Source organism: Mesoplodon densirostris, chromosome 1, assembly GCF_025265405.1.
Source record: "Mesoplodon densirostris isolate mMesDen1 chromosome 1, mMesDen1 primary haplotype, whole genome shotgun sequence".
Taxonomy (NCBI): domain Eukaryota; kingdom Metazoa; phylum Chordata; class Mammalia; order Artiodactyla; family Ziphiidae; genus Mesoplodon; species Mesoplodon densirostris.
The window spans coordinates 150,024,017-150,046,297 of record NC_082661.1 but is presented as its reverse complement, the minus strand read 5'-3'; the positions used below and the strand labels follow the sequence as shown (position 1 = coordinate 150,046,297).

The 22,281-nt window shown below is 31.6% G+C and overlaps 1 protein-coding gene across 1 annotated transcript in view; it reads right to left on the bottom strand.

Annotated features, from left to right (window-relative positions):
* Positions 1–395: 395 nt before the first annotated feature.
* The window catches only part of GABRG1 (gamma-aminobutyric acid type A receptor subunit gamma1), a 60,621-nt gene continuing 38,735 nt past the window's right edge, over positions 396–22,281 (bottom strand). The window contains exons 4-9 of the mRNA XM_060091312.1: positions 17,583–17,803; positions 16,422–16,504; positions 13,064–13,201; positions 12,785–12,937; positions 8,734–8,945; positions 396–662 (exon numbers count right to left, since the gene is read on the bottom strand). Of these exons, the coding sequence (XP_059947295.1) occupies positions 396–662; positions 8,734–8,945; positions 12,785–12,937; positions 13,064–13,201; positions 16,422–16,504; positions 17,583–17,803 (1,074 nt within the window). The remainder of the gene's footprint in view (positions 663–8,733; positions 8,946–12,784; positions 12,938–13,063; positions 13,202–16,421; positions 16,505–17,582; positions 17,804–22,281) is intronic.

Genomic DNA, 22,281 nt, shown 5'->3' with positions numbered 1-22,281 from the left:
AGGCATTAGATTAAGCTACCATTACAAATGATAGGTTATGCTTAAATAAAATATATATTAAAATTATTCCATCTTTGAAATATGAATCACAGAACTTATAAATTCAAAATCATAATAAGATATATGTAAAAATAAAGAAAATTAAAGTACAAATATATAATACTATTTTAATATACTGAATTTTGCAACTAATCTGTTTTACATAAATTTATGTATATTAATCTGAAAGCTTCTACTTTATTTACCTAAGAAAGCTGTAAAATAGTTAAAATAACTATTCACATTTTAACCATTGGTTTCCCTGCATTTTAAATTTAAACTTCATGTTATTGAAGGACAGTCGATTATATTGGATTTAGTCAGACTTCTTATGAGTTTTGCCTAATAAGTAGAATTTATAAGTAAAGATAGCTAACCCAGTAAACCAGATTGAACAGGGCAAAAGCTGTTGGGAAAAATATTCGAGAATAGGAATCAATTTTGGCAATGCGTATATGTATCCTCCCTTCCCTCCATGATCCTGTTCTGCAGTCTTCAAAGCAACAGAAGAAGCTGGCACAATCTTTGCCCTCCAAACACTGGTACCCATAATCATCTTCTTGCGGCAGAGAAAGGCTATTCATTGGAATGAGAGTAGATCCTGGATGGAGTCCAGAGGACATCTGAGTAAAATAATAAATGAGTTTTGAGAAAAAAAATCATAAAGACGATCAATTTGTCCCCTCAAGGCAAACTCTGAGAGACTGACACGCAGTAAAAATAATCTTATTTTCCAAAAATCAAATGAATACCCAATTCTAACATGTTTTTAGATTATAATTTACCTTGTGGCACATAAAAATATTATTTTACATTCCCAAGATTTTGCAGGGAAAAAAACACTCAAAATTAAATATATTTTATACCTTTAGAAAGTTGTTCTACTGAATTATTGTTAACCATGAATCTAATTCTAAAATGAGAATGAACTATATTTTTCTATGATATTTTACAGTAAAACATTTACAATGCTATAAACATGTGTTGGTTTGCTATGGTTATATTCTGTACTTTATCTTAGTAATAATGAGAACAAATAGTAAAGATGACATTCTGATAAAGCAGAAAACTTTAAGGAGCTATGAATAAATAAAAAAGATATTAGGTCTGGAGTTGTGGATAGGCACAAAACATCATATTTGGGAGGTAGAATGTGCAGGAGGTAAAAATTCAGGTTGGGGAACAACTGGTATTCAAAATTCTGTTAATTCTACCAAAATGCTGCTCATTCCAGCTATCCAGCTGGAATTATATTACCACCTAATTTTTGTGATGGTTGTGATGAATAAACTTCATAACATGTAAAATGATCCGTGCTTCATCTTGCCCAGTAGTAATAGTTATTATTTTTAACAAGATTTTTTGGGACACATATCAAACTAACTCTTGATGATACCATGTTCTGAATAATACTTAAATAAGAACAAGAATTTTTAAAAATATAAAAAATTGAATATGGCCAGGGCACTGCGGAATATTAAACCCAACACTTTGGAACAATCACTTTGGAGCAATCACTTTGGAGTCAGGATATTGTGGAATATTAAAGCAATCACTTAAGCTGAAATTCCAGCTCTGCCCAGTAGAGTCCTATAACTTTGAACAGGAAATGTCACTGCTTTTTTGTGTCTGCGTCTTTTGCCATACCAAAGCCACAATAACAAGACATAGATCTGTTTGATGAGTAAATGAGATGATATACATAAAACACCAAACGAAATATTTGAAACATATCAACTATTCCCTTGCCAATTGATAATAGTGTTGTAATTGTCATTGCTACTGTTGATTCCTGGAGAGGATATATCATAATTCACTATAAAATATGTGCTAAAACAAACAATAATAACAATAATAGCAACAACAAAAGCTTGGACCTCATCAAAAATGTTCCTGGAAAGAAATACATTAATGAACATTTGAATAAAATGGCAAGTAAAATATGAGTGAAGATTGCCATTTTAGTAACTCTTCATCTCTCAGGACTTCCACATATTTCAGGGATTATTTTAAAATGTGAATCTCACAATTTACTATAATCAGTGGTGTCATTATGTAAACACTGAGCACAAGGCTGAGATTATAACAATTGTTATATCCTGATTTTAAATTCTAATGAAAATGTTTATAAAATTTTTGCATCCTAAATTTTGAAATAAATAAATCTCAAAGCCATGAAAATTAAACATTGTATGAGAAAGATTTAAAAAACTAAACACAAAAAATGATAATTTTTAAAAATTTGGACCAATATTCAAACCCATTTCATTTCTAAAAAGAAACATAGAATCTGACCCACTACATATTAAACATTCAGTAGATGCAAAGAGAAGCAAATAATCACATTTAGTGATATTTTTAAGTGATAAAACCATCACAAAAGTCATAGCATCCATATTAGGAACAAAATGTGCAGCCTGAACATAAGAAGCAATGCCCTAAACACAAATGCATGACTTCACTTGCCTAGATATATCATGAAAAACAGAGGCAGTATATTATTAAATGTTAATGACAGATCTTTTGAGATTGACACTTGGAGATACCCGACTAGACTCCTAAATTTTAGTGGAGCACTAAACTTATGTATAAAAATGAGGCAAATTGGTATTCATTTTCTTGTTACTTAATACTTAAATAGCATATGTTCCAATGTTAACCAGAGTGAGAAGTGGTTAAAATGCAAGTTTGTTAGTCCGCAATTTCAAGGTTATATGGCATAAAACACATTCCATATATCATTCAGAACTACCATAAATGGGAAGATGGTGTGTTTGTTAGAAGATATCAATTGTGCATGAGAGGTATGATTAAACATTAAAGTACACAAAAATAGAGAAAAACTGCAAATGGTTCATTTAAAACATGGACCAATCCCTGGTGATCAAAATAATGGAGAGCTTCTTATTGCAGTGACAATTTAGATTGACAATTTTCTAGTTTCCTGCTGCATCCCCCAAAATGCCACTAATTCATATATTGAAAGAAACTAGGCTTTATTGAATGATGAATGTGACTAGGAATGAATTGTATATGTATTGAGAAAAATAGCCAAAGAGCTGACACAGTATCAGTAAAATAAAATACTTTTGACACATTTGTGACCTTGGAAACCACTGAAAAATTAATTGGAACAATATAAACATTATATGCCTTATTTATCTGAAGTACAACAGCAAAATCCACCTTACAATTTCTCAAATAAAAATCCTGCTGCCCCCCAAATAGCAAACAGTGAAAAAATAAAATAGATCCATTTAAATGACATAAAAAGAAACAACACAATTGAATAGAATTTCCTTTTACTTCAAATGATGTAGTTTTGAGAATATGCCTTTTTTGTTATTTAAAAAAGTCACTAAGAATAGCTGAACTTAACATTTTGAGAAATCCATCCCATTCTCACTATTAAAGATACATATGTGTCTGTTTATATATTAAATACTCTTACTTATAGATTAATCATATAGTTAAATATACAAAATATATTTTAAGCACCAAGACCAATAATATAATAACTATTTAGATCATATACTAATACAATTAATAATATTAAGTATTAGCAATATGATTAGCAAACATTATTAGGTCATGTTATTGATACTATGAAATATTGACTAATATCACTATTAATTTCTCATTCAAAAAGTGGCACATGAGAATGCCAAACTAAGCACAGATTTTCTCCGATCAACTTTCACAAAATCCCAGTTATTTATCAGTCAGAATTTCAAAAATTACAAAATCAACATCAATGTTTAAAAATAGACATGAGGTGGATTTTGGTGATTCTGAGTTGTCAATTTTTGTACTTCAAGAATTAGAAGTTAATGGAAATAATTATCAGAGGAAAGTAAAAAATAGAAAGTTAAAAAAAAATTCTGAGGGTTGGGACCAAGGCTGTGAAGCAGAGAATTGTATTATCACTTGTACATTTATATACTGTTTGATTCGTTCATTTGTTTCAACCATGCACAAGTAAATTTCTTACTGTATTTCACATTTCATCAATATCAAATAATCCTTCCTAGGAGCTTTGCCAATTACCATTACAGGAAAGAAGGTTTATAATTTGTGAAACTATGTATTGATTCATCTTTTCATTATTTTTTTTTGCTCTGAAAGGTAAAAGAATGTTTATTCATATAGATATACACTGGCTGAAAATACGATATTTTTTGTGTGTGAAGAAAATGTTATGGTTGGGTATTGTGGGCAAAACCAAACAAACAAACAAGAAACAAAAAACAAAACCTTCCACTCTAATACCCTAGTTCCACTCTCAGTAACATATGACTCATTGAACTACTGCAATAGTCTTTATCTCCTTGCTTCTTTTGCCATTCAAGTATATACTCCATGCTACTTATAATTATCTTTCAAAAACATAGAAGCAAATATGCCATCTTGCTTAAAAACATGCATGGCTTATCAGTGCTGACAGGGCAAAATTGAAATTTCTTAACATGGTACTGGAGACTTTCCACGTCTCGGCAATAAACCACTTTTCTATCCTCAACTTGGGTATTTTCTTTCCTAAGATTCCTCTTTTCTATAGCGCTGTCCAAGAGAAGTTTTTGCAATGCTTGAAGTGTTCTGTATCAGTATTGTTCAATATGGTAGCCACTAGTTACATTTAGCTATTAAGCATTTGAAATGTGACTAATGTTACTAAGATATTAAATTTTAAAGTTTGGTTGATTTTAATTAATTTAAATCAACCTAGCCATATGGCTAATGGCTATTGAATTAGATGAAAAGCCTGAGAAATATACAAATCTACTTTTTATTCTTATATGTATGCCTCAACTTGGCTTACACGGTTCCTTCTCTCTTAAATATTCTTGATAATTTGTTTTCCTGAAAACTGCAATTTATTCTTTAAAGAACTACTTCAATGATGCCATGCTTTCTTTTTAATTATCTCTATCAAATTCCCTTTGGAAGAGTTAGTTTACATACATTTTGAATAAATTATTTACAATGAAATGAAAAAGGCCACCCACTGCCCTGTTGGTTCACAATGACATAGCTTCTTCTCAACACTATGTGCTTGTTAGTGCTTCACAGACCATATTACATGATGTCTCAAGATTTCCTCTGTGCATAGGACAGGCCATTTAGTTCGGACTTTGTGGTACCTATCTCTATTTCAATAAGAACGTCTTTAAATATTCTTAACTTATATCTATTATAGAAAATATTTTGCTGCCCAAAAGGTATTTGAAACCAGTCACCTAACTGCTACTTCCTTATAGTGTCTTTGTCTACTTTTGATTTTTATATTGGACTGTTATTTGTACTGTACTTTATTATCTTAAATTTACACTTCCAATGTATTTTTGCACAACTAGATTCAAAGATCCCTGAAAGCAGAGAACACATTCTGTCGTTATTTTCTTCATAGTGCCTTGTTCATGGCTGGTGAAATAAACTTTCTTCATTTAACATTTTAACCAATTGAGAGATTACAAATAAGTTCTACCTCAAATGGGTAGATCAGACTCCTGATGTAGGTATAACATGGTTTTCTGAGATTTTTTTTATCATCAATGGGCTATTTGAGTTTCAACAAGAACTACTCTTTAGTTAGCTGGTTTACTACTATTGCTTTTCTGAGATCTTTACATGTTTCATAAGGATCTTGATTCTATACTTCAACATAGGTAACTTACTAGATTCTCTTGAAAATAGATATTGATACAAACATACCTGAATCATATTCTTAATGAGTAGAACTGAAAACCCAATAAAATATATTGGATGGTAATATGGACCAAGTAAAAATGTCACTGACATTCACAATAAAAAATAAAGGAGAAAGAAATAAAGAAATATGGACATAAGTAAAGGACAGAAGGAAGAAAGGGATAATGGAAAGAAGGAAGGAAAGAGGGAGGGGGAGAAGAAGGGAGGGAAGAAGGGAGGTGGAGAGAGAGAGCAAGAAAGAGAAAGAGAGAAAAGGTCCAATATATCACGTGGAGAGTAAGGTAGAAAGCATCTTTTTTAATTTATATTTTTCTTAGAGGGGTCATTGAAGCTAAAAATCTATTGTGTTCAAATATCATCTCTTCCTGAGTAAAATAAATCGGAGTTTTCTGGGATTCTCAGCTAAGCAGTCAAAGAGATGTCAAGAAGGGGATTTTGGTATCTTTTAATAACAGACATGTTGACTTTTCAGTGACTCTAGGCAAGATCTTTGGTCCTGGTCTATTGCCATAAATAATTTGGTGAAGAAAAGGGAAATACTGGATTTTAAACAACTCAGAATTTTAAGCCTATAAAATAAAGTGGGCAGATGGAAGGACAGAGATAGATAGATAGAGAGAGAGAATGAAGATAAACTCACAAACAATTAAAACAGGTGTAAAGGCAAGATGCTGCAAGATTTCTGGGTCTAGGCTTGCATTTGATCCTCCTGGCTGGAACAGAAGAAAAACACAGATTCCACAAAGCTCTTAAATAGAATATTTTGAGACAACAGCAAGCAGAGCTACCTATTCTTCATAAAAGTGTGCTCTGATTTACCTGATTGGCAAGACCATATGGCTAAACACTGAACTAGGCAGGGAATCAGATTTGATTACTGATCCAATTTTTCACTTAAAGTGTCATTTTATATTGTAAAAGCTCACGAAGCACATAACTGAACAGAAAGAAACTACTATAGAATTTTATTTTGGATGGCTCTAAAAATATTTTTCTTACATAGGTAGTCAATTACCTATCAATTTAACTTTTGATATTTGCAATTTAATGCTTCAAAGCTCTCATTTATTTTTTATTCCTTAATTTTTCATCTTTAATATTTTGCTTCTTGGGTTTGGTGCTAAGTTTTAAATACTCAACATACAGACATTTTTTTCCTAAATAACTATTCTAGAACAGTGGCTAGAACATGGGTGTCCTTAATTAATATTTGATGAATGAATGATTAAATGAACATCATAACTTTAAAGCCCGTACTCCAATGTTTCAGCTTCCTGAGTAAATGAGACATCTGGTAATGTGGTTGAGAGCACATGATCTGGAGTCAAACTGATTATCTGTAGTCCTACAGTAGCCACTTATTGGTTGAGTAGCCTTAGATAATATTAGTGCCTATATTACATATTCTTGGAATGAAATTCTAGAATCCATGTGAGATTGTACATTGTCTGGCTTATAATGTTAATTATTTTTATTCTAAACATTTTCATTAACAATTTCCAAAAATAAAATTGTCAAGGTAGTAATCAAGCATAGCTGTGGATGAGTAAATGATGAAATGGAAAATCCAGAGAGGATGTTTGGTTTGGATTAAAGGAAGATAGTAGAAAACCTGTGTTTTTCTTTACCTAAAAAATTAGCAAATGGATTTTAAAGCTGAAATAATTGCCCCCTGATGCTTTGTCCACTCAGAGGCCATAATAAATCCTATGGATAAGCTAAAATCATGTCAAGTTGAGAGAGTCACATGTTAATTCTACCATGCAAGTTCTGAAATGTGTACCACCAACAATGTGCTCTCCTTCCTTGGGATATTGTGGGAATCTGGAACCAAATACACAAGGCTTTGGTCCTTGGAATATAACATAAAAAGTAAAATATAATTTAAAAGTATGGTAAAGTTTTATAAGGAAACTAATGAAAAATGAGGGAAGGGAGAAAAAGCATTGAATCCTAGAACTTAGAAATTTAGGACATAACATGAAAAATCCCATGCCTCATTATGTACATGCTATGGTAGGTTTACAAGCTTGCCACTCATGCATAACTGTTTTATATAGTTCTCAAGTATGTTGGTATTTTGGAAAAAAATCTGCTTTAAAAACATGTATTGGAATTAGCAATAAAGAGTCTTTTTTGTTAATATTGGAGAAAAAGATGTTTACTTTTCTGAGTCCTATGAAAACAGGCAACATAAAGGAAGAATTACAAGCTTGACCTCTGTCACCATAAAAGACCTGGGTTTGAGTCTTGGATCCTTCACTTCCTAAGTTTGTCCTTGTGCAAATTACTGAACTTGTATCTATAAGGTGCCTATGTGCATAAATGAAATTATGCATATAAAGGAGTTCCTGGAATACTCAGTGTTAGATATTACTTTAAGGTTGTTATAAGTGCCATTATAAAAAGAAATTATAGTTACTCATCCAATACTTAAGTATTTTAGAATCAGTAGAGTTAATTCTAATTCATCAGCTTGATGTGATGTAAGTTAAGGTGGATATATGCTTAGGAAGGGGGAGCAAGTGAGTACAAATATACAAAAGCCAAACAGATATCTTTTCTATGACATAGAAAGCTATGTCTTTCAAACACAGCTGAATACTAACATTAAAGAGAGATCTTTATCTCTAAAAATTAAGTTAATTTAGTGGGGTACCAGTGTAAGAAGTCCAAATCCTATCACAAAAATAGATTCAAAGAGAGAGTTTAAATAATTTTTAGGTACAAAGAATTTACTATTTGTAGAAAATTTCACAGCATAGTAACCACTCTTTACAAAGGTGATCCAAAAGTCTTTTCTAGGGAAAAATATAAGAATACTTTTGCTGGTGGGCAATGTTAGGTACTCCAGTTTCATCTTATCTTTTGTCAAGGTACCACTAGCAACCATATTAGTCTAAGAAAGTATAACATGAGTACTCAAAAGAGTATCTCTAACAGTAAATTGTTGTTTATAAAATAGAGACTTTTTTTTTAACATACCGAAGCCTTATTTTTTAGCTTTCTTTCTCTAGTAGGCTTAACTTTTTTGTTGCTGGTAAAATAATGCAAGGTACCATACTCCATCAAAGCTGCAAAAACAAAAATGAAACAAACAGAAACAAAGAGATCCATCGCAGTCACATAAGAAACCTTAGGTAAGGACTTCCTGGCAATTGTACTCAGAGTTGTCATAGTCAGAACTGTAGTGATACCTGTGGAGAGAGGGAAGAAAAATAAATGATGAAAAATAACTTAGACCATTTTTATTCTTCCAACTTATTTGGCAATATTGTGAGCAGAAATAAACAATGGAAACAAAAATATATAATTACTTGTGATTTACAGAAAAAGAAAAATTCTGGTAACCACAGTTACATTGTGTTCAATGTGTGCTTTGTGTCCCTGTGAGTTCTAATCATCTAAATTCTCCAGACTGCAGGTAGTTTACTCCCCATACCTATTATTCCCTTTCTCCATAATAATAGACTATCCAATTTTTAGCTAGTCTGCACCTGCCTGAAAGTACAATTTATTTGCCAGCTTCTTTTAGCTATGTGTGGCCACAGGCTGAAATCTAGCCAAGAAGAATTAAGTCAAGGGTGTAAACAACTACCAAAAGATGTCATTAGAAAGATAGGAAATGCCCTTCTTTCCCTCTACCTAATTTCATTTTGCTGGAATACAATAGCCAGCGCACCAGAAGCCATTTTAGAGCTCTACCCAATTTAATCTACAGTGATTTGAAGTTTCGTGCCACACACAGTTAAAAGTAATCCAAACTACTATAGAATTTTTTTTTTTTTATTACTTGAATTAGACCTATTTTTTTTTCATCTCGGTAAAGAATACAGGCAAAATGATATCAAGGGAATACTTTAAAAAGACAGAGTAAATCCTCATGTTTTGAAGAAGTCAACATATAAAATTAGAATACCCACCTGGGCCCCAGCCCTGTGTATGGATCTTTGGGGGTATCTGTTTCTCTTTATCCATGTCCTTCTTGTGGTTCTTACCACTGCTAATTTTAGGCCCCCTAACTCACAGCTGCACATGTTATGTCTCTTCTGATCTAAACTGCCTTAATTCTCATTCTTTGCCTCATGAAAGAAGGCACCATTAGTGGGATTGTTTTCTCTCCAAAAAGTACTAAACATAATGCCAAATGAATCTTAATTTGGTCAATTATTTATAAAGTGGCAACATCTGGGTTGAAAAAATAGAAAGTCCTCTTTGGTATGGTAAAGGCAACATCCACCTCTTTCCCTCATGTCTACACTGAAACATGCCTTAATAATAATTCCTTTCACATGCCCATCTTTTTATTTTTATCGCTTAGGATTGAAAAAATTAAAGATAATACACGTATAATGAATTGGAAGTCATGGAGGCAAATTAGGTTCAAATTCTGATGTTCCCACTCTTAACTCTGTGACCTCAGGGAAGTTTCTTAACTCCTCTGTGCCTCTCATCCAAAAAACGGGCACAGTAATGTAATAAATTTTGTGTAATATATATATATAAAAGGTATTTACTTATTTTTTAAAGTAGATGTAAAATCCTTCTTCATTTCTAGCACTAGAACTTAAAATTTCCCCTCTAAGCATGCTTTAGCTGCATCTTACAAATATTTATATGTTAAATTCTTATTAAAATTAAGTTTGAAATATTTTCTAATTTCCTTTTTGATTTTTCTTTAACCCAAGAGTTATCTAAAGGTCATTTAAAATTTTTCCAAATAAATGAGTCCATTATTAAGCTGTGTTATTTTTATTCATTTTTAATTTACTTTCATTTTGGTTAGAAAATATACTCTGGAAAGTTTTAGTCTTTTGAATGTTATTGAGATCTTGGTTAATGTTCTGTATGCATTTGCACATATTGCGTATACTGTAGTTAGGTGCAGTGTTTTATAAATATCAATCAGGTTAAGTTTGATAATTTCATTCAAATTTTCTACATCTTAATTGATTTTTCCATGTAGTTATTCTATCAGTGAAAGAGAAAGAGTATTAATATGTTCAATTATTATTGCAGATTTGTGTATTTATCCCATTATTCCTGACAGTTTTTGCTTCAATTTTTTTAAAGCCAAAATTATATTTAAAGGCTTTTCATATGGTAAGTACGAAATAATTTCAGTGACTACCAGTCTTCTCTCTTCCTTGATTTGTGCACTATTTTTTTATAACTTATTAAATCATAACATTCCCATAGTCAGACGAAGGTAGCTTTCCCAAGGTACTCCTGGCTTCCATAAAAATGTCCCATCCGAAGTAGAAAAAATATCTTAAGGCCAATGTGTTCTTTGATTTCATTATCAATGACAGAATTAAATTTCACTTTACTAAAATACTATTACATTTCTATTGCATAAATTAAGGAAAACTATAGCACAACTTAGCTTCTACACATTTATTTCTTTAATTTAGTAATTATTATCACAGAGTTTAGCTTAAAAATAATATGGTGGATTTCCTTTGAAAACATAAACACCCCACTGAAACATAAATATTTTATGTTTTAACATGAACATGAGCACATCACAATTTGTTCACTGTTAACACTGCAGCACCTAGAATGCTGTCTATTTCACATAAAGCATTTGATAAATGTTTGTTAAAATACAATCTTGAATAAAGGAGCTCAGGAAATTGTCCTTCAATGATGTATGTATGGATGTATGTATGTACACTTAAAAAAAAATCCTTGATCCTCCAACTACATAGGGTCCACAGTTGTAAGAGATATTCTTTAAGTTAGATCTGGCTATGGCTTATCTTTATAGTTGATATGGTAATATTAAAAATATGAATTCATGTAAAAACACAATTCCACTATTGGCTATTCTCTTTTATGACACTATGGCATAGGCTTTTGTCTTCATATAACCCTAATGGTAGAAATAATCCATCCAAATTTTCTTGGGGAAAAAATATAAGAATAATATTTAAGAACAAAATATAATATTTGTTATACTCAGAGAAGTATACAAAAAAACTAAAGTAATTTGATTACCTTGGAACATAAAATAATTTGAAATAATTGTAGGAAACAAAACTCAGATATGAGTGCATTTTATCCCCTAGTTATATCTACACCTCTATTTAGATTCCCAAGGAGTTGAATTTCCAAGTATAGAACTAGGTACTTAAGGTTTTATGTTGCTGCTTTTATGTAATTTGCATTTTACTATATTTACTAAGTGGAGTTAGCCACCAGTTACCATAGAAACCACATGAAAACCTCTTTATTGTTGAAACTAGAAACTGTCCCAACTTTATGTTTTTAGGATACAATTATCAGTAGTGAGATTCATATCTTATACTGATGTTGAGAATTAATTAATCAATAATTCATCTTTGTATATCAATACATAAATTTAGGTTATCATTTTCTTTTAAACAAATGTATAATAATTAGACACATTTTCTTATGACTTTATTGTAACACATTGCTAAAGAAAAAATGAAAAGTCTATTTTATCAAGTATGAATTACAAATTACCCTTTTAATCAGTGTTATTGTACAGGCAACTCTCAAAAATATTCACAGACTAATTACACATTTTATAGATCACAGAAGCCTGGAAACTTCTTGTTCCTTTCAGCACCTGCCCTTTGTAATCATTGACTGTTTATTAGCACCATTGTAAGAGAAGGGGATTTCAAAGCTTTCTAAACACACACCAGTCAATAAATACTGGCTATTAGTGATTTGGCTAAAAAATAAAATCTTGATAAAAAGTGATTGAAAATATTGATCACATTTAAGATTCAGGGATTATGTATGATTTTCATGCATTAATTCTTACTTAGTTTTTATTCTTCCCTTGACCTATATTAAAAATTTTCTGAGATTTCAAGCTCTTTACAATTCTATTTTCTACTTGTTTCATATATTCATTTCAACATCATAATGCACTAGAGTATTTGTCCATTTTTGTCAGACTGCAGTTAGAGGAATATTTCTAACATATTAAACTGTAAACTTTTATCACATTAAAATGTTGCTAAAAGTCATATGCCACTATAGCATATATTACATGTCATACCCAGTGATGTTCTTGCAGGTACTGCATCTTTATTGATCCAAAAAGACACCCAAGAAAGAACAACTGTCAGAATACATGGAATGTAGGTCTGAATAGTAAAATATCCCATTCGTCTGCTCAGGTCAAAAAAAATTGTCATGATAATATAGTCCCCTGGAAGAAAAAATTACGTTTTATTTTGGCTATAAAATACATATAAGTATAGGATTCCAAACCATAGATTTAAATACAAATGCCACTGATACTAGCATTAATCACTGATTTGTATTTCCTTCTTACCAGAGATTGTGTGAGAGATTTCAGTTGTGTTCCGTAACCCTACAAATGCAAATTGATATAATCTCCAGTATTTAGGATCAGCCACTTCTACAGAAGGCTTTTTCCACTTATACTCAATTTCATTTTTAGGGTATCCATCTAGGTAAAAATTGAAATTAAAATTATATACATTAGCAGATCCAAATCTCTTGCTGTTGCAATACCAACATCCAAAGAGAAATTCTTTTGAAATTCTTTCTCATTTTTATTATATGTTAAATATAGAAAAAAATACTGTTTAAAATTTATGAGTATTTATGAGTTTAAGGAATAATCATAATGATTAAATAATGATAATCCATGTTGACTCCATTTAAATCAAGAAATAAAATCTTGCTAGCCTTGGGAAAAACCATGTGTCCACTCCAATATAGTATTTCCCCTCCCGACCACAGGTAACCACTAACCTGATTTCTGTGATAATCATCCCCTTGTTTTTTGGTTATAGATTTTTTGATAGGCGATTCTGAAATATATAGCTTAGTCTAGTTTCTTTTTGAACTCTGCTTGATTGTTAACATACTGGATGCATTACTTTATATCTTATTTCTTTTAATATCATATTTGTAATAGTCATCCATGCTGTTTTATGTAGTAGTAGTAAATTTGTTCTATTGTAATGATGTGCTAAAATTTAGTTATCCATTTTACTGTGTCCACACTTGTAATCTTTTCTGTTGGCTAACACTGCTGTTAGTTATTCTATTGTACATGTGTCACAAAACATGCATATGCAAAAGTTTCTCTGGTATATATACCTAGGTATGGAGTAGCTGGGTCGTCGATTACATATACTTCCCACTTTATGAAACAGCGTCAATCTTTTTTCCATAGAGAGTATACTATACTCATCTCTCACCAACCAGAGTATGAAAATACATGTGGATCCATATTCTCATTAAAGTTTATGTGGACAGTCTTCTTTATTTTCACTGTAGAGTGTACTTTATTTTACTTTTTTCCTGATTATGAATAAAACCTAGAAAGATTTTCATGTGTTTATTAGATTCTTCGGTTTCTTCTTTGGATAACTGCTTGTCAATTGCCCATTATTTTATTGGGTTTTCCTTTTTATCTTTCTTTTATCTGAATTCTTATGTATATTCTGGATACTAGACTTTTGTTATTTATGTTAAAAATGCCTTTGCCTTCTCTGCAGCTGTCTAGAATGGAAGTGAATTCTTTAAAAAAGGATATGATTTTGTTTCTGCTACACTTCCTGGAAATCCACAAGGGTTTTTTGGATCAAGCAAAGGAAATTTGGGAAAATCCATGTGGGGCTGGGCTTGTGGTTAAATCCTCTCAAGGAGTTAATTCACCCTGGTATGCTGATTCAAGAGACAACTTTCCTTTTAGACCTTAGTGTTTGTATGTGCATGTGTGCCTGTACGGGGGAGGGGGCGCTCCTTCTTGTTACTCTTAAGTGTCCAGCCTTTTGTAGCCCAGATGTATGTAGCGATCATGTTTTACTACATTTCCAATCCACAAGGCTGTCAAAATCGAAGCTCAATTTTATCTTTTTTTGGCAAATGTCCTCAGGCTACAAACCTTCTTACCTTTCTGATTTCAACTTTTAATGTGCATTTTTGTGGCTGAAAATTCTTTCCTAGTGATCACTTAAAGGTTTTTGTGACGATTTTAATAATAAAATATTTTAAATTGTTTTAGACACAAAGGTTAATCTACTGTATTACTGGAATGAAATTCACTATCAACTTTAAAAAGTTCCAAAACAGAGTATCATTTCCCACCAGGATCCCTTAATCAGGCATGCAATGAAATTGCTCTCATCTTTGTTGGCCTGTATAAGGATGTGTTTCCTTTCTTTTCTCCATCTTCTCTCTCTTGTTCTAAAGGTCTAGCATCTTGTTTTTCCATATTTCCCATTCTTTTTCATTGGAATTGTAGAAGTAATAAAGTATAATCATAATATATAGGAATGTGGGCACAAATAGAAACAGGGAGCTACTTAACCACTCTAAATCTCATGATGTTGACTTGTAAAATGGGAGCCATAATGAAATCTTCCAAATACATTTGTTGTGAAATATTAGATGGAGAAGGCCGTATCCTCTACTGGACCCCTATAGAGTGCCTGAAAAAAGATAGCTATGATTATTATATTTATGTCAGTAACACCCAATTGCACTAACAGGAATAGGTTATTCCCAATAATGACAATCAAAGCTAAAGAGATATCACACCAAGAATTCAGGCGTGATATCTAGAGGAGAATACAGTAATTGCTACATCTTTAAATATTTGTGTATCAACTAGTCCTTGAATGTTCCTTTTAATCAAGTCTTTGCTGTTATTTGGCTGTTTTATTCATTGAGAAGTCAATGTTAGAAAATCAGAGAAGTGAGAGATGAGACTATGAAGTAAAAAGGACATTTCAGTGAGATTAAAATTATTAAGAAAGTCAACAGAATCCTTAATAAATGACAGCAAGAGATATATGGGAATTTTTTAAGTGAAACAGGATAATACTTATAAATACTTGTAATCTACTGTGAATAAATTCTAGAATGTGATATCTGAAAAAAATTGAATTTTAAAAAGGGAAAAAGCATTATACAATTCATAGACGTAAGCAATATTTTTAAAGTCATTTTATGGGTTTTCAAGACTTGCTCAATTATATATTATGTAGAAAAACATTTTTATAAAGATAAATGTGAGGATAAATATGTTAGTAAATATAAAATAAAACTGATATTGGTATAGAAAGATTATAACTAGTTCTTTGCAACAAGGTACTAAGTGTTTGTATCTAAATTATTTCTCTCTAATCATTTCTCTGTGTTTAAGTCATTCTTTTGAATAAAATAAATTTATTTATACCTTGGTTTTTCCAACTCATTAAAGTTTTCTCAAATATTTGCTACTCATATAATAAATGTTTTTCACCAGATCAATTAAATATATTTTAAAGTACAATGTAATAAAGTTAAATCTGGCCTCTAGGAAGATGAATAAAATTTGAATCAACTTTTTATTCATGGCAGTGTAAAAACATCTGAATACAAAACTATCTTCAGTAGTCCCTTATTTAATCAAAATAAGAAGAGGACATGGATATAACTAAGATTTGTAAAGAATGATAAAATATATATATTTACTATGGATTTATTGCCACTTTTTAACTTAAAGCCAGGAACAAATATGTCATTTGTAATTTTATCTAAGACCGTTAAACATAGTCCACACTTCTGAAAATTGTATAAGTTGTAGTTTATCTCATTTTATTTTACATTTTTAAATAAACAGGATCAGAGGCTATAAAATTCTATGAAAAATCAAGTATTTTATCACTTACAACTTGAAAATTCCAATGGACATGAATGTTCATCCATAGGAAAGTTATGAAGCTGAAGGTAACATTCTGCATTAATTGTCAATCTATTTAGATGGAAAAATAAATATTAAATAAAGAAAAATAATTTCAGGCATTAAAAATCTTTTGTCTAATTTTTAAACATGATTTTGGCCTACAATAATGGACTGTGATACACTAGAAAATAATAATAATTCTGAAGTCTCAAAGTCTTAAGTAGTAATATAATAATATTCATAAATGAATAAGAAAATTCTGACATTTTTCTTTCCAGGTAACTAAGATACCTCATAATTAGCCCAAGTATGATCTCTGTGTTTACAGTTAAAAATTCATACTTCAGAATCTCAACAAACACATATACGTGCACACACATGCAGATTAACGGAGTGTACCTGGTTAAGTATGGTGAATTCTTTTCTTTTGACCATAAACATCTTTCCATTAATGGGATGATTCTTTTTTTTTTTTTTTTTTTTCCTTTTTGCGTTATGTGGGCCTCTCACTGTTGTGGCCTCTCCCGTTGCGGAGCACAGGCTCCGGACGCGCAGGCCCAGCGGCCATGGCTCACGGGCCCAGCCGCTCCGCGGCATATGGGATCCTCCCAGACCGGGGCATGAACCCGTATCCCCTGCATTGGCAGGCGGACTCTCAACCACTGCGCCACCAGGGAGGCCCAATGGGATGATTCTTAATGAGTCGATATGTTCAAGACAATGAATTAAATAAACTTGAATCTTACACATTGACCCTCATTTAATCCTATGTTAGGGATGTTTTACTACACCACTGAAAACCAGAGTATTTTAAAATGTTATAGCAGGATGAACTCCTAGAAAAAAATCTCTGTCAATCACTTGCCTTATAGAGTAAAAAAAAACATAATGTTTGTACCACAATCTCTTCTGCTTCAAAGAGGAGAAATCAAGTTTTTCCTCTTTGCTTTCAGTCCTTTTCACATACTAGTAACTCTGAGCTTAAACAAGTGTTTCCACAATAGTTCACCATTTTAGATTTTAGTGTATAAAAGAAGCTTCATATTTCTCACTTTGCCAAGTTTGAAAAATGGAAATTTATGAGTTGATCAACTATTAGTATGGAAAATAAATTAGAGCAACTACAAGTTTTCTTAAACAGTAATACCTTAGAGTATATAGAACTCGTCCATCATTCCAAATTCGAAGAAGACGATTAGGAGTTGTTATCCAATGAGCATCAGATTTTCTTGAGTTTCTGAAGAAAGTGTCAGGAATCCAAATTTTTCCAACCATATTACTGTTAAGCATAAGCACTTTCATGGTACTATTGAATTTTAGACGACTATCAAACCAGGTTTGGGCAAAAATTATATCTATTGTGTATTCCTAAATGATAAAAAGAAGAGTAATGACTTATAATAGTAAAGCCACTATTTTAGACATTTTCTTCAGGTTGAATTTTTATAGTTTCTGTAAAGTAAATAGCACTTAAACTCAGTCTTTTTTTGTAGAAAAAAAGTATGCCATTATCTTACCCTTTTTTTTTCCATTGTTTACATGAGTCATGTGAACTAACATACAAGATTTCTCATAATTACTGCTGTCCAGTGTGGCTTTACATATTTTTTTGTAAATTGTATTCAAGATTTTATAATAGGTAGGATATAATTATTAAACATAAAGGCCAATCATTTTCATGTTAACAATTATATTAAATTTTGTGATATTTACGAATGCTTAAGTCACACAAAAAGTCACAAGCTACAAAATCAAAATGCAAACACTCGCCAAATTATCTAAAAGCCCTTATCTTGTCCTTTGTTCAAAAAATTAATTTTAATTATTTAGATCCACTGTTTTCAAATATTTTAAAGCAATCATACTCACACACACACATACACAGACACACTCAGACACACACACACACACACCCTATTAAGCACTTATAATAAGCCAAGTATTCTGTTGAGTTTTGCAAGTATCATGTCATTAAATCCTTACTACAGCCCTGTGAATAATTACTACTATAATCTTTATTTTTAAGGAACATTTATTAATAGAGACGTAAAATAATTCTCCCCACATCAAAGAGCAGATGATATGAAAACTGAGACACTGTAGGTTGAATCCCAAATCCACATACCTAACAAGCACATATAATGGTGGTCACAGTGAGGCCTGATGAGTGCCATAATTAGAGCAAAGGCTCTGCCCATAATCAGCAAGTGACTGTAAGTAGGAAATTGCATGTTTATGAGAGAATTCTTAGGAGTAGGTGATTAGGTATAATCTACCTTTATATCTTGACAGAATATCTACCATATTATAAGCATTAAAATTTATTTGATAAAATTAATGAATAAGAATGCATATTCGATGCTACTAAGAAAAGAAAGTGATTATATGTATGTGTGTGTAACTTTGATATTAAAAGAAGAGGAAGAGAGTAAATTGAAAGATATGAAGTTTTAGATGAGTCACTTGAGTTAGGAGAGATTGGTTACTCACTCTTGGTGTAATACTAGCTCTTGTCCAATTTACCTGGAGAGAAATATTTATAATAAATGGAATTATAATTGGGAGCTTGACTAATGAATGAAAAAAATTTTTCAATGGTAGAGAGAATAATAAGTAAACAGATTAGGAACCAACTTGTCAATAGAGAAGTTGGATCAAATCCTAACTTCCTGGCAGGATATTTATAATTACAATTTACTTGACTAGAATACAGAGAGTAATGTGAGTGGAAAACCTCCTTTTATCTATTTTGATGGGTTTTTTTAATTGAATAAATTTGACATGTAACTTTGTGTAAGTTTAAGGTTACTTTAGTACATTTATATATTGTTATATGATTACCATTATAGTGATATTTATCACAGTATCTAATTATAGTACGATATTATTGTCTATATTCATTATACTGTACATTAGATTTCTATGGATTAGTTAATACTCCTTATAAATTTATACCTTTAAACACCATTATTTTATCTATTTCGTATGAACACTATTGCAATTTGGGAAAGCCACATACATATTAATAATTATTTAAAATCCAACACAGGCCTAGACTTTATGTAATTGAGTATGAAATGTATGTTTTATAAAGTGACTAATATGCATAGATAAATTATTATGGATAATTTGTCCCATATAATAATGTACTTAGTGATCATTCATATATTTAACATCTACAGTGTGTCATTCACAGTTTTGCATACATGTGAAGACATGAGGTCCCTGTACACAAAAACATTGCGTCATGACCCCCTCTTCACATAGTCTTGGTTGCCATTTAAACAACATTCTATACCAGAATTACACTGTGCTTTTGTATGGGATTGAACAGCAGAAACTGCTTAAGATAAAGGAAGAAGCTAACATACCAACCAGGTTTATGGCTTGGAAAAGATCCAACATTCGTTGGTAGAGGAAACCTCAAGCTACTTAGTAGGTATACTTGGCTTCAGTGTTCCTGACTAACAGGGCATTAAAGATTGCACTTGAAATGTAACTTATATAGGGCTGGGATACAGCAAGTATCTGTGAATCCTGCTTAGCAGCTGGCAGGATCTTCTTTAGCACACCTGTTTATAAATGTGCTAATCACTGCTGGAAGAGTTATAACTTCCAAAGGGCCAAATTCTTCCAAGCAGAGATTTTTGGGAAAGTGTGAAGTTTTTTTCTGCTCACAAGTCCCTCAATCTATGTTCAAGAAAAGAAAGATACAGAGCATGTCTTGATTATCCACCCTTCCTAAACTTTTTGCAAAGGCTAATACTTCCAAGCTCTTTTAAATTACTAACCCTTAATAAATGCCTCATTGAGATGAAAAGTTATTAAAGTCTGTGCCATTTTATACATAAGTGAAAAATCCAATTTTGTTTGCTCATTTGTATTAGTGTAATTTCGAGAAAATAATCAAACTGTGTTCTTGTACTTCATGTTCCTATTTAGAGGTTATAATTACCTGCATAATAAATAAGCAAAACAAACATGAAAAGGAACTTCCATTCACTGAGAACAAGTAGCTTGTTGAAGAATAGCTTCTAGGATAAACATTTTGAGATGAGGAACAGTGCATTTAACATTTGAGATCCAACGTACATTATGAAACTTTGCCTCCTTGCAAGTTAGCCCAGAAAATAGCATTAGTGAATAAAGGTGAAGAAGTGAGCCATCTTGATTTCTAACTCAATCAGTCAAATCATAACTGATGAAAGTTCATGTAGTGCATTCTTATACTTCACTGTCAGATTTGCAGTTATGTGCTGTGTCTAACATTTAAATGCACTGGTTAATTCAATACTTTTTTTTAATGGAATTAGCATCACTCAAAGTACAGACCTAAATAATTAATTTAGGTGCATAATTACATCATGAAGTTGGGTTGATCCTGATCTGATCTTAGCACCTTGGCATTAATATCTCCCTAAAGTATCTATTCACATGGCCAAAATATGATGGGCCAATGGTTAGCAGTAAACCAGATACTAAGGCTATAAACATGTAGAGAAAAGGTACAAGTGTAGTTAATCCTCAGCACAAATAGCTTTAGTGATAAAAGTTCACAGGATTCTGCCCCACTTTGCTCAATTATTGTAAAAGCACCAACGTCTTGGAACTATCACAAAATAAGTAAAATAACTTGGTGTTATTCTATTTTTTCAAATGAAAAAGAAATAAGGAAGGAGGTGATGTCATGTACTTAAATCATTGAAATCAGTCAGCAGTACATTGAGAGATATTACAAAAGCAGACATAAATCCTGAGGTCAGTTATCAACCCTTTGGGTTCTATTTTTATGTCTCTAAATTTAGATTTCCAAAGGCACATAACACCATGTTCATTCATCACTTAACTTTTTAACAAATATTTTTCAGTGTCCGAGTTACCTCTGTATTGTTCTTGGTTTACAAAGATGAACATGAAGACTTCCTGTTATGTATATATAAATAATAAAATTGGAAATTAATAATGCTTAGGGGGGATAGAGTTAAACAGAAATAGAAACAATAGAGATCATTTTCAGCTATGGGAAATTAAGAAAGACTTCATGACAGAAGTTGTATTTACCTGAACTGACTTTCACACACAGCTGAATACTAACATTAAAGAGAGATCTTTATCTCTAAAATGTAAGTTAATTTTGTGGTCCACTCTTTGTTACAAGTCCAAATCCTAACACAAAAATAGAAGCAGGTTTTTCTGACATATCAGTATGCTACTAGGATGGCATTTTTCACACTATTATTGGAAGTGCTGGCTTCCGACGTTTACTTCGGTAGTTTAGATCAAGTTGTGCATATCACAAAGATGAGTGCTCTACCCAGATAAGCCAAAGCCTGTGGCAGGATTTGCACAATTTCCATTATGGAGATTTGTCATGATTTCCACTGTAGCAAGATGTTAAAAGTGGAGACATTTAACAAGCTTTCTCTATTTCAGATTTTAATTAAACTTCAGGGTAACTGATGTGAGTTCAAATTCATTGCCAATCTAAAACCTAAAACTTTAGTACATTATTTAAAGCCTTTGGGCTGAAACAAATATAAAAATAACACAACTGAGTAGGAGGTAGGGCATTGTCTTTAATTGTATACATAATTGTAAATACTTTTCAGATAAATAATGATTAATACTAATACATCAAAACTGTGTTGTAGTTAGTGTGTGTAGTGAGGCGTTATGATGTAATCTGAAGAATTACTGGTTGGGTGGAGTCAGGAAATCACGTCAGAGTCCCAGTTATGTGACTTCTTAGAGTAGGGTGCTGACTATGTCCTTTACTCTCTCTCCCTGGAAAAATCAAGGCACTATGAGAAATTATAGTTCTGATCTTTCCCATCTCTAAGGTTTGG